Source organism: Hyla sarda, chromosome 1, assembly GCF_029499605.1.
Source record: "Hyla sarda isolate aHylSar1 chromosome 1, aHylSar1.hap1, whole genome shotgun sequence".
In the NCBI taxonomy this organism is placed as follows: Eukaryota; Metazoa; Chordata; class Amphibia; order Anura; family Hylidae; genus Hyla; species Hyla sarda.
Window position 1 is genome coordinate 335946012 of NC_079189.1, and position 13273 is coordinate 335959284.

General features: G+C 45.6%; 1 protein-coding gene across 6 annotated transcripts in view; it reads left to right on the forward strand.

Annotated features, from left to right (window-relative positions):
* Window positions 1–13273, forward strand: part of FOCAD (focadhesin) — a 156058-nt gene that overhangs the window by 61579 nt on the left and 81206 nt on the right. For all 6 annotated transcript variants that reach the window (XR_008843987.1, XM_056520096.1, XM_056520116.1 and 3 more), the window contains exon 18: window positions 1858–1941. Coding sequence is in view for 5 of the 6 variants with exons in the window: in XM_056520096.1 (XP_056376071.1) it covers window positions 1858–1941 (84 nt within the window). In the remaining variant the exon portion in view is untranslated. The remainder of the gene's footprint in view (window positions 1–1857; window positions 1942–13273) is intronic.

Here is a 13273-nt window from a genome sequence, read left to right on the forward strand (position 1 = left end):
TTCAGAACCAATTACCAGGTTTCCATAGAGTTATGGTCCCAACATTCAATGGTTTCAACATACAATGGTCGTCCTGGAACCAATTAATATTGTAACTTGAGGGACCACTTGTACTTGCATGGGTCTTGAAACAAAAACCCCATCCTTCACATATGGGGGTAAGTTAGGGGTTAATTTAACTATCATATATTTTTATTTGACATATAAGTAACATGTGACCATGTATTATCGAAATATCTCCAGCCGTACGGAAGTTATGCAGTAACACATATTTCCCATAGACTTGTATGGGACTTTAAACAAAAACCCCGACTCTCGCAAATGGGAGTGGGTAAGGGTCAAATTACCTATCTTATGTTTGTTGTTGACATATTAGTAATATGTGTACCAAGTTTCATGTTAATATCTTCAGCCATTTGGAAGTGATGCTGGAACACACACACACACATACACACATACACATTGAGTTATATATATATAATATATATAGATTATAACATCCTTTGGAGCTGTGTTTATGGTTATTTATTATGTGGTTTAATTAATAAGTAACTCAGAAGTTTTCCCTCCCTTGTCATCTACATTGTCAGTAGCAGAAGTTCAGTGCTTGTAACCCCTTCCTTGCGGTGCTGCATCTTCTTTCCTTTCTGCTCAAATCATCTTGAAAACCCAGTGCATCAATAACCCTCCCCCCATGTTTTATCATTAGTAAGATAGTTTGTGAAGAGTCCATTAAGTTCAACCTAAAACCCTACTGTTTTGATCCAGAGGAAGGCAAAAAAGGAGGCTGATGCTGCCCCATGACAGAGAAAAAATTCCCTCCCTACGTATGCCAATCAGAATAAATCCTTGGATCAATGTTCTATTCACATAGATCTAGTATACATAACCTGTAATAGCCCCCCTTGAGCTTGTTTATTGAGTCAGACATAACAACATCATGTGGCAGAGAGTTCCGTGGTCCCACTGCTCTTACAGTAAAGAATCCCTGTCTGTGATGATGGTGAAACCTTTCCTGTAGACATCTAAACATACAGTCCCATGTAAATACCATCACTCTGCTTCCTCTAACCTACAGCCCCATGTAAATAATTTTACTTGCTTCCTTTTAGACTCTCCAATTACACTGTGCCCCCCAGCACACACTTACCACTTCCTGTACACTGCATTACCATACAGGAGTGCAATTTGGGAGGCCCTGCCCCTTCTCGGGAATATGCCTCACCCCTTACGTGATGTCATCCTTACCAGGAGTACCTGCATCTTATTCAGGATCTGTTCATGAAAGATTCTCCTTCGCAACTGCTCTTTGTAACTTCATGACTTGAGAGAATGGTCCACAGAGGGGCCTGGCCCACCTGGTATCTACCAGATAGGCAGCCCAGTCCTGATCCTTGTAAAAAGCCAATTTCATCCACCCACATAGCTTCAGTGCACCTGCAAATTCATGAATATGATTCAGTGTTTCTGTAATAGCTCTACATCAGTGATGTGCCCTTTTACAGATCACAGAGGTTGGACCCCTCTCCACTAATAAAATAAAGGAAATCCTAGTGATATGTAATCACGTTGGAAAGCCATTTAGTTATGTAATTGATCTTGTTCCTGTGATTGATGACTGTTTGCACAAGTTGTAAATGGGCAGTGATTCTTTGCTTTTGTACACGCGTAACGCATCTTATATTAGAAACCAACAATCTAATAATCTGTTTGGGATGTTGAGGCCATATTCTGTCAAATGTGATGCATCAATTGTATGTATTATATTCACATTTGAGAGAAACAATGCTCGTGACTATTCTCCTGTCATGTTAATAGATCTTCTATGCTAAATGTGTTTTCCTTCCTCCATGACAGGGTCTTACAGTGTGTATGTCTGCTTATAAGTCACTCTGTGAGTTTGGCTCTGATGAGCACACTATACTTCATCTTCCGGAGCAGGTTAGTAATTTACTAATCGAAAGTTCACATAATAGTGGTATATAGCCCTGGAACTATAATTTCTGCTTGCTGTGCCTTTTACCACTGTTTTATTAAACTTCTGACTTACATTGTACAGATAACTGGTATTTCATGTTAATATCTTAAGGGGGTTTCCCCATATAAACATTTATCATCTGGTCATAATATAGGTAATCGATATAAGATTGCTGGGATCCCCACTAATCACCAGGGTCCATATTATTTCAATGTAAAGCATCTGTAAAATACAATGAGGAAGATTTATCAAGTAGTCTTAGTGTCTGGTCTTTGTTTCTAGTGCCAATATGAACTGTGGATAGGTGCTAAATGCTTTTAGTGCTAAAAACCCCTTTAACCCCTTAAGGACGCAGGACGTAAATGTACATCCTGGTGCGGTGGTACTTAACGCACCAGGACGTACATTTACGTCCTGTGCATAACCGCGGGCATCGGAGCGATGCCCGTGTCATGCGCGGCTGATCCCGGCTGCTGATCGCAGCCAGGGACCCGCCACAATGGCCGACGCACGCAATCCCCCGGGCGTCCGCCATTAACCCCTCAGGTGCCGGGATCAATACAGATCCCGGCATCTGCGGCAGAGCGCGATTTGAATGAATGATCGGATCGCCCGCAGCGCTGCTGCGGGGATCCGATCATTCAGAACGCCGCACGGAGGTCCCCTCTCCTTCCTCCGTCCGGCTCCCGGCGTCTCCTGCTCTGGTCTGTGATCGAGCAGACCAGAGCAGAAGATAGCCGATAACACTGATCTGTTCTATGTCCTATACATAGAACAGATCAGTATTAGCAATCATGGTATTGCTATGAATAGTCCCCTATGGGGACTATTCAAGTGTAAAAAAAAATGTAAAAAAATGTAAAAGTAAAAGTAAAAAAAAAGTGAAAAATCCCCTCCCCCAATAAAAAAGTAAAACGTCCGTTTTTTCCTATTTTACCCCCAAAAAGCGTAAATTTTTTTTATAGACATATTTGGTATCGCCGCGTGCGTAAATGTCCGAACTATTAAAATAAAATGTTAATGATCCCGTACGGTGAACGGCGTGAACGAAAAAAATAAAAAAAGTCCAAAATTCCTACTTTTTTAATACATTTTATTAAAAAAAAAATTATAAAAAATTTATTAAAAGTTTTTTATATGCAAATGTGGTATCAAAAAAATGTACAGATCATGGCGCAAAAAATTAGCCCCCATACCGCCGCTTATACGGAAAAATAAAAAAGTTAGAGGTCATCAAAATAAAGGGATTATAAACGTACTAATTTGGTTAAAAAGTTTGTGATTTTTTTTAAGCGCAACAATAATGGAAAAGTATGTAATAATGGGTATCATTTTAATCGTATTGACCCTCAGAATAAAGAACACACGTCATTTTTACCATAAATTGTACGGCGTGAAAACGAAACCTTCCAAAATTTGCAAAATTGCGTTTTTCATTTTTAATTTCCTCACAAAAATAGTGTTTTTTGATTGCGCCATACATTTTATGATATAATAAGCCCTCATACTAGTCTGTGGATGAAAATATAAAAGAGTTATGATTTTTAGAAGGCGAGGAGGAAAAAATGAAAACGTAAAAATTAAATTGTCTGAGTCCTTAAGGCCAAAATGGGCTGAGTCCTTAAGGGGTTAAGGTAAGTGCATGAAACAGAACCTGTCAATGAAGTAATGCTGCCCCTGCTTAGGGTAGCATAATATAGAGACAGGCACAATGTTTCCAGTGGTCTGGCCCTTCTGCCCAGAAGTAGTTGTAATTCCAAAGGAAGTAGGTCCAGCACAAGGAACTGAAATTCAAATGTGCTTCATTAAATCCAGTAGTACAAGAATAAAAGTACAGAGCAGTCAGTGCAACTGACATGTTTCGGGTTATTACCCTAATAGTGCATCATAGTCTTAGTTATAGAAGAACTATTATTGTTTATGACTGCTTTATTTCCATAAAATTTTTGTTTGCTAACACCATGTTTATTTACGATATATTTGAATATCAATATACTGTTATGCATTAACATGTACCTTATTTTTTACTCTGCTTTTCTATAAACCACTCTGTTCCTAGTGGCACAATAAAACTGAATAATCTTAACGCCTCTCCCTTACTATGATGGTTGCTGAAATGTTGAGCCATTAAAGGCACTGAATATTACTTTGCCTCGTGTAAACACGTTTTGAGCTGCTGTCAGGACGCCAGTGTTCTACAATAGTTTTCTTAATTAGGGGTTTATGTGTTAGCTCCTTATAGACTGAAGGAGCCGCTCACAGGCCTGGAGGTAGATGAATTGCTCTGACAGACTGATTATCTCAGTGCCTACTCCATCATAATTCCTTTCTAATTACCGCAATGTTAACCTTGCCGCACAGCCAACACCTTCCGCAGACAGTGAGAGAACTTAATTGAGTTGAAGAGTTCACTTTATTGTGAGCATTTACCAATTGTAATAGGATCAGTACAAGCACAGAGCACTTACGTTTTTACATACTCCTTGCTTCATCTAGTACAGCAGTTAAGCAGCTTCAACTAGTACAGTAGTTATGTAAATATTTTTTACATGTAACCCATGCAGTGTTTATTCAGATAGTTCACTTATTCCAAAAATACCTTACAAGAAGATTGGCAAACATGCACAATGATGGTTTGTAAACAATAAAAAAAAAAAGCTCAAGACACATGTAAACGTATAGCTGGAAAAAATGCATATATTTTCATCTAAGATGTAAAGCTGATTCTTTTATGTTTTACTTTTAAGTGAGAGCAGATATGAGGGGATTTTCTTTTCCGTTTTCAGTTGCAACTCCAGCAAAATGGCCACTGTATGTATTTTCTTCAAATTGCATCATTCTACATATTAGCAATTTTGAAAAGCAAAATGTTGTAAAATAGAACTGAAATATTAGGTTTTTAATGCCCAATAAATTGCATTACATTAAGGTCATGTAACAAGTAATTAGAGATGAGCGAATTTTTGAAAAATACGATTCACCGAATTTTCCGAAAAAAATTTGTTTAGATCCGAAATTATTTGCGGCGATTCGCTATTAAAAATTGTTATTTCCGGGCTACAGAGAGCCTCAATAGGGGTGTAGAACACTTTGCCTTGTCGTAACATGCATAGGGAGTGTGCTGTGCATAGGGAGCGGCACAATGATAGAGCCTGATAATTGGAATGAGCAAACTTGATATCCTTTTTTTAGGACCCATTGGAGGGCAAGTCTGGTGGCAGCAGCTGCGGTAATTCCAGCTCCAATAGTGTATAAGTTGCAGTGAAAAAGCTCGTACTTGTATTTTAAAATCGAGCTGGCGGTCCGTCGCGAGGCCAGCTACCGCCTGTTCCAGCCCCTGCCTCTCAGCGCACCCCCATACTCATGACTGAGTGTCCACTTGAAAAGGGAGGGACTGCAGCACCAGCAACTTGAACAGGAGCACATTCAGCTTCTGCGCCGTTGGATGAGTGGGAGCATAATGCTATAAGTTGCTGCAGTGAAAAAGCTTGTACTTGTATCTTAAAATTGAGCTGGCGGTCCGTTGCGAGGCCAGCTACCACCTATCCCAGCCCCTGCCTCTCGGCAGAATGACACAGCCTGGAGATGGCGGCAGCATGAGGAGACCATATAGGTTCTGAATGACACAGCCTGGAGGTGGCGGCAGCATGAGGAGGCCAAATGGCGGCAGAATGACAGCCTGGAGGTGGCAGATGCATGAGGAGACCAAATGGTGGCAGAATAACACAGCCTGGAGGTGGCACCAACATGAGGAGACTATATAATGGCAGAATGACAGCCTGGAGGTGGCAGAAGCATGAGGAGACCATTTAGTGGCAGAATGACACAGCCTGGACGTGGCTGAGGCATTAGGAGAACATATAGTGGCAGAATGACACAGCCTGGAGGTGGCGGTAGCACGAGGAGACCATATGTCAGCAGAATAACAGCGTCGAAATGGCAGCTGCATCAGGAGTCCTTAAAGTGACCTAGTGACAGAGTGGGGCGGTGGGTGGCAATACCAGTACCCACTGACGAAGGTGAGTGAAAGAAGGAGCACTTGCCATCAGATGTGTAACATCAGGCGGGTGGCAGGATCAGAATTGTAGATGAGGCAGGTAGGCAGACTCTTGTCAAAGTGTTGATGTGCACCAGTATTGAGGATATGTATTAGCGAAAACTTTTAAATTAATAATATACTTAGGATAAAATATATGGACCGAAATTTCTTTTTAAATCAAACAAAAGGAAAGGTGTGCAAAAAACACCATGCGCCACCTACACCACCAAGTATTTATGTGATGCAAAAACCTCTAAAAGGTGCAAGGCAACAATGTATGGTCCATTGTAACAGGTGGGGGTGAAAATTTCCCCTGCAAGACCCTATTAAATCCCTTCATGGCAAGTGTTACTCGCCCTAAAAAGGGCGGCCCCACACAGGAATCTCTCCCTATTGCCACCTAAAAACCCTGCTATTTCCCAGGGTTTTTAGTTGGAAATAGGGAGAGGTTCTTGTGTGGGGCCGCGCTTTTTAGCGCGAGTAACACTTGCCAAGAAGGGAATTAAAAAGGTCGACAGTAGGGCCTTACAGGGAAAGTTTTTACCCCCCTGTTACAATGGACCATACGTTGTTCCCTTCCACCTTTTAGAGGTCTTTGCATCACATCAATACTTGGTGGTGTAGGTTGCACATGGTGTTTTTTGCATACCTTTCCTTTTGTTTGATTTAAAAAAAAATTGGGTCCATATATTTTATTCTAAGAAAAGTTAAGTTTTAGCTAATGCATATCCTCAATACTAACTTGTGGTCTGATGCGGAGGAATTTCTGTAACTGGGGAGCAGCACCTTAAATATTTTTAGCTCTATCCATATTTGTAAACTGTTGGTGTGGCACCATGGTCAATCTATCATCAGGCATTGGTGGGTGGAAATCCTGGCTGATCAAAGCCTGATTCATCTTGACAAAGGTTAGTCTTTCCACATTTTTCGTGGACAGGCGAGTTCTCCTTGGGGTTACTATGGCCCCTGCTGCACTAAACACCCGCATTGATGGCACACTACTGGCCGGGCAGGACAGCTTTTCCAGGGAAAACTCTGCTAGTTGCGGCCACAAATCCAATTTCGCTGCCCAGAAGTCCAGCAGATCTTCAATGTGTGTTGGTAGGGTCATGTCAAGATATGCCACCATCTGCTGGTTCAGGTTCTGCTCAATGTCTACCTGCTGCTGATGAGTTGCTTTACTATGCAGGTGAAGAAAGCTACTCACCAGCGACTGTAGACTCCGGTTGCTGCTGACGGAGCTGGTACTGCTCCTGCCTCACCTCCCCTCCCTAGCAGCCATGGCAGTGGGACATGAGCGCAGAGGGCCCCCCAAGTCAGACCTGCGAGAGGATGGATGATGGCCAGATAGGAATCGGCCAAATGACTACGTAGGATGTCTCTGTAGTAGGTCAGTTTGTCCTCCCTCTCAGTGGGTGTAAAAAAGGCCCCCGTTTTGTGTCGGTAGCGAGGGTCCAACAAGGTGGAGAGCCAAAAATCATCCCGCTGCTTAATGGTGACAATTCGGTGGTCACTACGCAAGCAAGTGAGCATGCATCGTTCCATTTGTGCAAGTGACTCGGAGGGACTCCCTGCTTCCATCTCCACTGCATACTGTCACGGTGTGTCTGGGTCATCTGACTCATCTTCCTCATCACCCTGTAGCTCCTCTGGCTGCTCCTGCTCCTCCTCTCCTTTCAGTTAACTAGAAAAACCATCCATTTCCCTACACATTGCCTGTGCTCCACAGTACCTTTCCCTTTCCTCTTCCAGTTCAGCCCCCACAGGGCTCCTGCGGCCATGAGATGTAGGCGCCACGTCTCCAGTGCCCTTACCAGCCAACGTTTCCACCATCTGTTGTAGGAAATGAAGCAGTGGAATGATGACGTTCATCCCATAATCCTGGCAACTGACTAATAATGTAGCTTCCTCAAAGGGCCTGAGCAAACGGCAGGTATCACATATGAGCTGCCACTGGTTGACATCGAAGTTACAGAGGGGATTACCCCTATCCGCTTGGATCATCAAGAAATCGTTCATGGCCTTTCTCTGTTCGTATAATCGGTCCAACATATGGAAGGTCGAATTCCAATGGGTGGAAACATTGCATATCAGACTATGCTGGGGGATGCCGTTCTGACTCTGCAGCTCAAGGAGGGTGTGCTTTGCGGTGTACGAGTGGCTGAAGTGCATGCAAAGTTTCTTTCCCATTGTTAGGATGTCTTTCAGATGGGGAGAACACTTCAGGAACCACTTGACAACCAGATTGAAGATGTGTGCCATGCAGGGCGCATGGCTCCGGTTTCCTTGACACAGTGCAGACAAGATGTTCTTCCCATTAATGGATATATAAGCAGCTATGATACCACTGGGTGGGTCCCTCATTTTCCACCCCAAATGTTGGATAAACTTATAAAAATATAGAGGTTGTGTATCAGCGCTAATGGGGATATATACCATGAATATAACTTACTTGATTATGAAGTGGTTCATTAAGGGTTAAGCTTTGTGAAAGGGAGTACTGTTTGGACTTAATTAGGCCTCACCTGTGCACTGCCTATAAGTACCGTCTCCTCCCACAGCCTCCTGCCGGATCTTTGTTGCCTTTGTGCCTGAGAGAAAGCATTCCTTGTTCCTGTGTTACCCTGCCTGTTGCCGTTCCGTTGCTACTGACTTCCGCCTGTGAACCTGAGCCGCCTGCCCTGACCATTTACTACGTCTGACTACGCCTTTGCCTGATCCTCTTGTACCTTGCCTTATCTCAGCAGCCAGAGAGGTTGAGTCGCTACTGGGTGGAACGACCTGGGGGTTATGACGTGGGCCGTACCAGGGGAACGGAGTCTAAGGAGTTACTGGTTTTCACCAGAGCCCGCCGCAAAGCGGGATTGACTTGCCGCAGCAAGTCCATCCCGCTTTGTGGCGGGCTCTGGTGAAAACCAGTAACTCCTTAGACTCCGTTCCCCTGGTACGGCCCACGTCATCACCTCTCTGGCACAGCGGATCCACCACCAGCCTCCGCTACCAGCCCGGATCCTGACAGTAAGATCCGGCCATGGATCCCGCTGAGGTGCCTTTGCTAAGTGTCGCTGACCTTACCACCATTGTGGCCCAGCAATCTCAGCAGATCGCTCAGCAAGGTCAACTGCTGAACCAGTTGTCCACCATGACGCAGCAACTGCTGACAGCCCAGCAGTCACCATCTCCACCACCTGCTCCTATGCCACCCACTCAGCCTGCTGCCGTTTCCAGCTCCAGATACCACCTGTCCATGCCAGACAAATTTGATGGAGACTCCAAGTAGTGCCGTGGGTTCCTGTCACAGTGTTCTCTTCACTTGGAGATGATGGCCGACCAGTTTCCTACTGAACGTGCCAAGGTGGCTTTTATAGTCGGTCTGCTTACCGGGAAGGCCCTAGCTTGGGCCACACCGCTTTGGGACCACAATGATCCAGACACTGCTACTGCCCAGTCCTTCTGCCAAGAATTCCGGAGTGTTTTTAAGGAACCAGCCCGGGTTGCCTCAGCAGAGACTGCCTTGTTGATCCTGAATCAGGGAAATTCTTCTGTGGGCGAATACGCCATCCGTTTTCGCTCTCTGGCCTCGGAACTGTCCTGGAATAATGATGCGCTCTGTGCCACGTTCAAGAAAGGTCTGTCCAGTTACATAAAAGATGTTCTTGCCGCACGGGAAATGCCTTCTACCCTGAGTGACCTCATCCACTTGGCCACCAGGATTGATGTTCGTTTCGCCGAGAGGAGCTCCGTCAGGAGAAAGGAAATGTTTCTATGCGACGCTATCCTCGTTCAGCTCCTGTCTTCCTGCGTCCACTGCAACCCTCTACTGGGCCTCCTGCCAAGGAAGCCATACATGTGGATCGGTCACGCCTGACCCCTCAAGAAAGGAAACGCCGCAGAGACGAGAATCTGTGTCTGTACTGTGCCAGTACACAACATTTCTTAAAAGACTGTCCTCTCCGTCCGCCTCGTCCGGGAAACACGCACCTAGTTAACATTGGAGAGGCGTTGCTAGCTGTGAACGCTACCTCTCCACGCCTTACAGTGTCTGTGCGAATCTGTGTCCCAGCCAAGACATCCTTTGTTGCTATTGCCTTTCTGGATTCCGGCTCCGCCGGCAACTTCATTGACGCCTCACTTATAAGCAAGTTTAATATTCCAGAGGTCCGTCTTGTCAAGCCCTACTACATTACCACTGTCAATGGTGAGAGACTGGATGCTACCGTTCTCTACCATTCTCTACCATACTGAACCCCTCCAGATGTCAGTTGGAGTACATCATTCTGAGAAATTGGAGTTTCTTGTTCTTCCTCACTGCACTTCGGAGATTCTGCTAGGTCTGCCCTGGCTCCAGCTTCACAGTCCTGTCCTGGATTGGTCCTCCGGGGAGATCCGAAGTTGGGGGTCATCTTGTTTTGGCAAATGTCTCCTGCCAGTTTCTGCTAAACGTGCATCTTATACTCCACCTCCTCCAGGCCTTCCGGAACCATATTTGGACTTTGCAGATGTCTTCTGTAAAAAGCAAGCAGAGACTTTGCCCCCGCATAGGCCTTATGATTGTCCTATAGACCTCATGCCTGGCACCACTCCACCTCGAGGAAGAATTTACCCTCTCTCTCCACCTGAGCCATGTCAGAGTATAGTGAGGAGAACCTACAGAGGGGGTTCTTCAGGAAGTCTTCCTCGCCTGCTGGAGCAGGTTTCTTCTTTGTCTCTAAGAAAGACGGCTCTCTGCGACCCTGCATCGACTATCGTGGTCTAAACAAAATCACCATTAAGAACCGATATCCCCTTCCACTCATTTCAGAGCTCTTCGATCGACTTCGAGGTGCCAAGATCTTCACCAAATTGGATCTGAGAGGTGCCTATAATTTGGTCCGAATTCGAGAGGGAGACGAGTGGAAGTCTGCCTTTAACACGCGGGATGGTCACTTTGAGTATTTAGTCATGCCTTTTGGCCTGTGTAATGCCCCGGCCGCCTTTCAAGAATTTGTTAATGACATTTTCAGAGACCTTCTCTACACTTGTGTGGTGGTGTATCTGGACAATATCCTCATTTATTCTCCTAACCTTGAGCAACACCGTACTCATGTTCGTCTGGTCTTGTCTTGTCTGAGAAGAAATCACCTTTATGCCAAGTTTGAGAAATGTCTCTTTGAACGATCTAGACTGCCTTTTCATGTTTACATCATCTCCGCACAAGCCCTACAGATTGACCCTTCTAAACTCTCAGCAGTTCTGGATTGGCCTCGTCCCACAGGTCTACGGGCCATACAGAGGTTCCTGGGTTTTGCCAATTATTACCGGCAATTTATTCCACATTACTCCACCCTGGTGGCTCCAATCGTGGCCCTGACTAAGAAAGGGGCTAATCCTAAGTCATGGACTCCTCATGCCGAAGAGGCTTTCCGCACCCTTAAGTCCGCCTTTGCTTCTGCACCTGTCCTCACCAGACCGGATTCCTCGAAGCCCTTCTTCTTAGAGGTGGATGCCTCCTCTGTTGGAGCCGGAGCCGTACTAATCCAGAAGTCCTTAAAGGGGAGATCCGTCACCTGTGGGTTTTTCTCCAAAACCTTCTCGTTTGCTGAGAGAAACTACTCAATCAGAGACAGAGAACTTCTCGCCATCAAGTTGGCGCTGGAAGAATGGAGGCATCTCCTAGAGGGGTCTGTTCACCCTGTGAACATATTTACGGACCACAAGAATCTGTCCTATCTTCATTCTGCTCAAAGACTTAATCCCCGCCAAGCCCGCTGGTCTCTGTTTTTCGCCAGGTTTAATTTTCTTATTCATTTCAGACCGGCTGCCAAAAACATCCGGACTGCGCTCTCTCTCGCACCTCAGATGTCACCGGAGAAGAAGTGTCACCTCAGCATATCATTCCTCCCGAGCGATTGATTGTTTCTGCTCCTGCGGATTTACGTCTTCTTCCTCCGGGCAAGACCTTCGTGCCACCTCGTCTTCGTCTTAGGGTACTCAAGTGGGGACATTCTTCACTGGTGGCAGGCCATCCAGGTCTTCGGAAAACCCTACAACTAATCTCCAGAAGGTACTGGTGGCCATCTTTGGAGAGGGACGTTAAGGATTTCGTCCAGGCCTGTGCTGTGTGCGCCCGGGACAAGACACCCCGCCAGAGACCGGCAGGCCTGCTTAAGCCGCTGCCTGTTCCAGAGACTCCATGGTCCCACATCGCCATGGACTTTGTCACCGATCTCCCACCTTCTCATGGCAAAACTGTTATTTGGGTGGTTGTGGACCGGTTTTCCAAGATGGCGCACTTTGTACCTATGTCTGCTCTTCCTTCTGCGCCATTGCTGGCGAAACAATTTCTTTCTCACATTTTTCGTCTCCATGGTCTACCCACACACATTGTATCAGACAGAGGGGTACAGTTTGTGTCTAAGTTTTGGAGAGCCCTCTGTGGTCAACTGAAGATTAAATTGGACTTCTCTTCTTCCTACCACCCCCAGTCCAACGGTCAAGTAGAGCGCATTAATCAAATTTTGGGTGACTATCTCCGGCACTTTGTCTCCTCTCGTCAGGACGATTGGGTAGACTTGCTCCCTTGGGCTGAGTTCTCCTACAACCACAAAGAGTCCTCCGCTTCTAACAAGTCTCCTTTTTTCGTAGTGTATGGACGTTACCCTTTGCCGCCTCTTCCGTTGCCCACCTCCTCAGAAGTACCCGCTGTCGATAATCTTGTCCGGGATTTTGTATCCATCTGGCGCGAGACGCGCCAATCTCTTCTTGCAGCCACCATCTGGCATGGAGACACAGGCCGATAAGAAACGTCGGGTTCCTCCAGTTTTTGCCTCAGGGGACAAAGTGTGGCTGTCTTCCAAGTACATCCGATTTAGGGTCCCAAGTTACAAATTAGGTCCCCGTTACTTGGGCCCCTACAGAATCTAGAAGAAAATTAATCCCGTGGTCTATCAGCTCCATCTCCCTTCCTCCCTCAGAATACCTAATTATTTTCATGTCTCCCTTCTGAAACCAGCAATCTTCAACCGTTTTTCCCCCAAGGACATTTCTCCCACTCCTGTGTCTGGAACTTCAGATGCGTTCTCCATCAAGGAGATTTTGGCATCCAAAGAGGTTAGAGGGAGAAAATTCTTTCTGGTCGGGCTGTGGTCCTGAAGAGAGATCTTGGGAGCTGAAGGAGAACATCCTAGACCGCGGCCTCATCCTAAAGTTCTTGGGTACCAAAAAGAGGTGGAAACCAAAGGGTGGCGGGTACTGTTACGCTGAGCGCTCCAGGCCCC